The sequence below is a fragment of the Crocodylus porosus genome, unplaced genomic scaffold (genome assembly GCF_001723895.1).
Source record: "Crocodylus porosus isolate Cpor-Errol unplaced genomic scaffold, CroPor_comp1, whole genome shotgun sequence".
Classification (NCBI taxonomy): Eukaryota; Metazoa; Chordata; order Crocodylia; family Crocodylidae; genus Crocodylus; species Crocodylus porosus.
The window spans coordinates 10288436-10290194 of NW_017728921.1; the positions used below are offsets into that span (position 1 = coordinate 10288436).

General features: G+C 39.9%; 1 protein-coding gene across 7 annotated transcripts in view; it reads left to right on the forward strand.

Moving 5' to 3' along the window:
- SFSWAP (splicing factor SWAP homolog) overlaps positions 1 to 1759 on the forward strand; it is a 96320-nt gene that overhangs the window by 49059 nt on the left and 45502 nt on the right. For all 7 annotated transcript variants that reach the window (XM_019538973.1, XM_019538969.1, XM_019538971.1 and 4 more), the window contains one exon: positions 552 to 785. In XM_019538973.1, coding sequence (XP_019394518.1) covers positions 552 to 785 — 234 coding nt within the window. The remainder of the gene's footprint in view (positions 1 to 551; positions 786 to 1759) is intronic.

Here is a 1759-nt window from a genome sequence, read left to right on the forward strand (position 1 = left end):
GGGGAGGTTTCAGCCCTAGCACACAACATGTAAATGAGATTCGACTTTGGTTCAGTCAAACAGAAGTTTATAAAAGGAGAAAACATCAAATTCTCTAAGTCTTGAGTACTCAATTTCAGAGGAACATTTGAATTGTGTTATTATTTTGTATAGAATATTAAACCTTTAGTTCTTCTTAACACTGGGATGAATACTGAAAACTGTGACTGGATCTCTGAGAAGGCATAAAGTAACTTTAAAGTAGTAGTTAGGATATATTTGAAAAGACTAAGCTGGACATTCTTGTGATTAAAAAAAAACAAATTTCCACTGAAAGAAAAATTATGTAAGAAAATAAGTGTTCAGTTTCAGTCATTTTCTCTTCTCACAAAGTAGTATGCACTAGTAAGAGTGCATTATGTTTGCAAGGAGTATTGTATGGATGAGCCATTCATGTGGTTCATTTTTTCAGCATTTAATCTGGGAGAATAATGGATAAAGCAGAAAAACTTGGGTTCCTTTTCTGCAGTTGTCTTAATGGTGCATAAAAGTGTTAATCCTTTATTCCACAGCATCATTTGCTCCAATAAGCTTTGCAATCAAGGCCAAAGAGAATGACCTCCTTCCCTTGGAGAAGAACCGTGTGAAATTAGATGACGACAGTGATGAGGAGGAGGAAGAGGGCAAGGAAGGCCAAGAGAATGCGAATACTGTTTCAAGCAATAACCCAACACTTGCCACTCCTTGCCCTGCTGTTGAAGAGAAAAAACCTCAACTTACCCCAGAAGAGTTGGAAGCAAAACAAGGTACACTTAACCTCCTTGAAACGTGTTGCCTAAAGTACTCTGAATTCTTGGGGGAGCAAAACTGTTACGAAAAAAAGAGATCTGTGTTTGGCTGGTTTTGCATCTTAACTATACCTTTTTATTAAATGTCCTGAATTACAGTTTTCTTCAATTCCCTGCCAATTCACTCACATAAGCGAAGTTCCCACAGGTTGCTATTGGCAACTTAGGTTAAAATCAATCAAGCCAGTAGCCCTACCAGCAACAACCCAATATGCTGCAGCAGAATTCCTTAATGTGCCATCATCCTTTTATTTTTTCTGATTAGAACCCCTGAGTAAAATGTGCACCTTGTAGTTTTCTGGCTCTATTAATGGGCAAAAAACAGATGAGTCTCTTACTAGGATTTCTCTACAGAACAAACGTGCTTTAACTGTCTTCCAGTCGCACAGCATCCTCGTATCTCTTGCAGGCAGCATGTAATGTTGGTGCACTGTTAACAGTAATGTTTTTGTGAAAAGGCTGTTGCTTTTTCCACATGTTGCTCTATTTAGAGATTGAGAGTGTGGGAGGGTGAGGATTTGAATGAAGTGATCATTTAAAGGGATTGCGCACCTTGACGTACATTTCACAATGGAGTTTAACTTCATGAGTGTGAAGATGTCAGTAGCATTTGCTAGTGAAAAAGTTGATGAACTTCAGTCTCCAGATGTGCCACAAATAAGCCCCACATCCTCTCCTAGCGCCACTCCAATCTGCTTCCCCTGTCTGATCTGCTGCTCTGCTTTCTGCTCAGTCCCCTATCTACCTGTGCTGCCTATCCCCTCCCCCATCTGCCACCAGCCACAGACAGAGGCTGCCCATGCTCCGCTGCAGATTTGGCTGTTCCTGATATAGTTTATGTCCAAATCTTTGCTTTAATGTTGCTTTTCCATACATGTGCAATATTCACGGTCACCATTTTTTATCTTGTAAATGAATATTGCTGCCTGCTT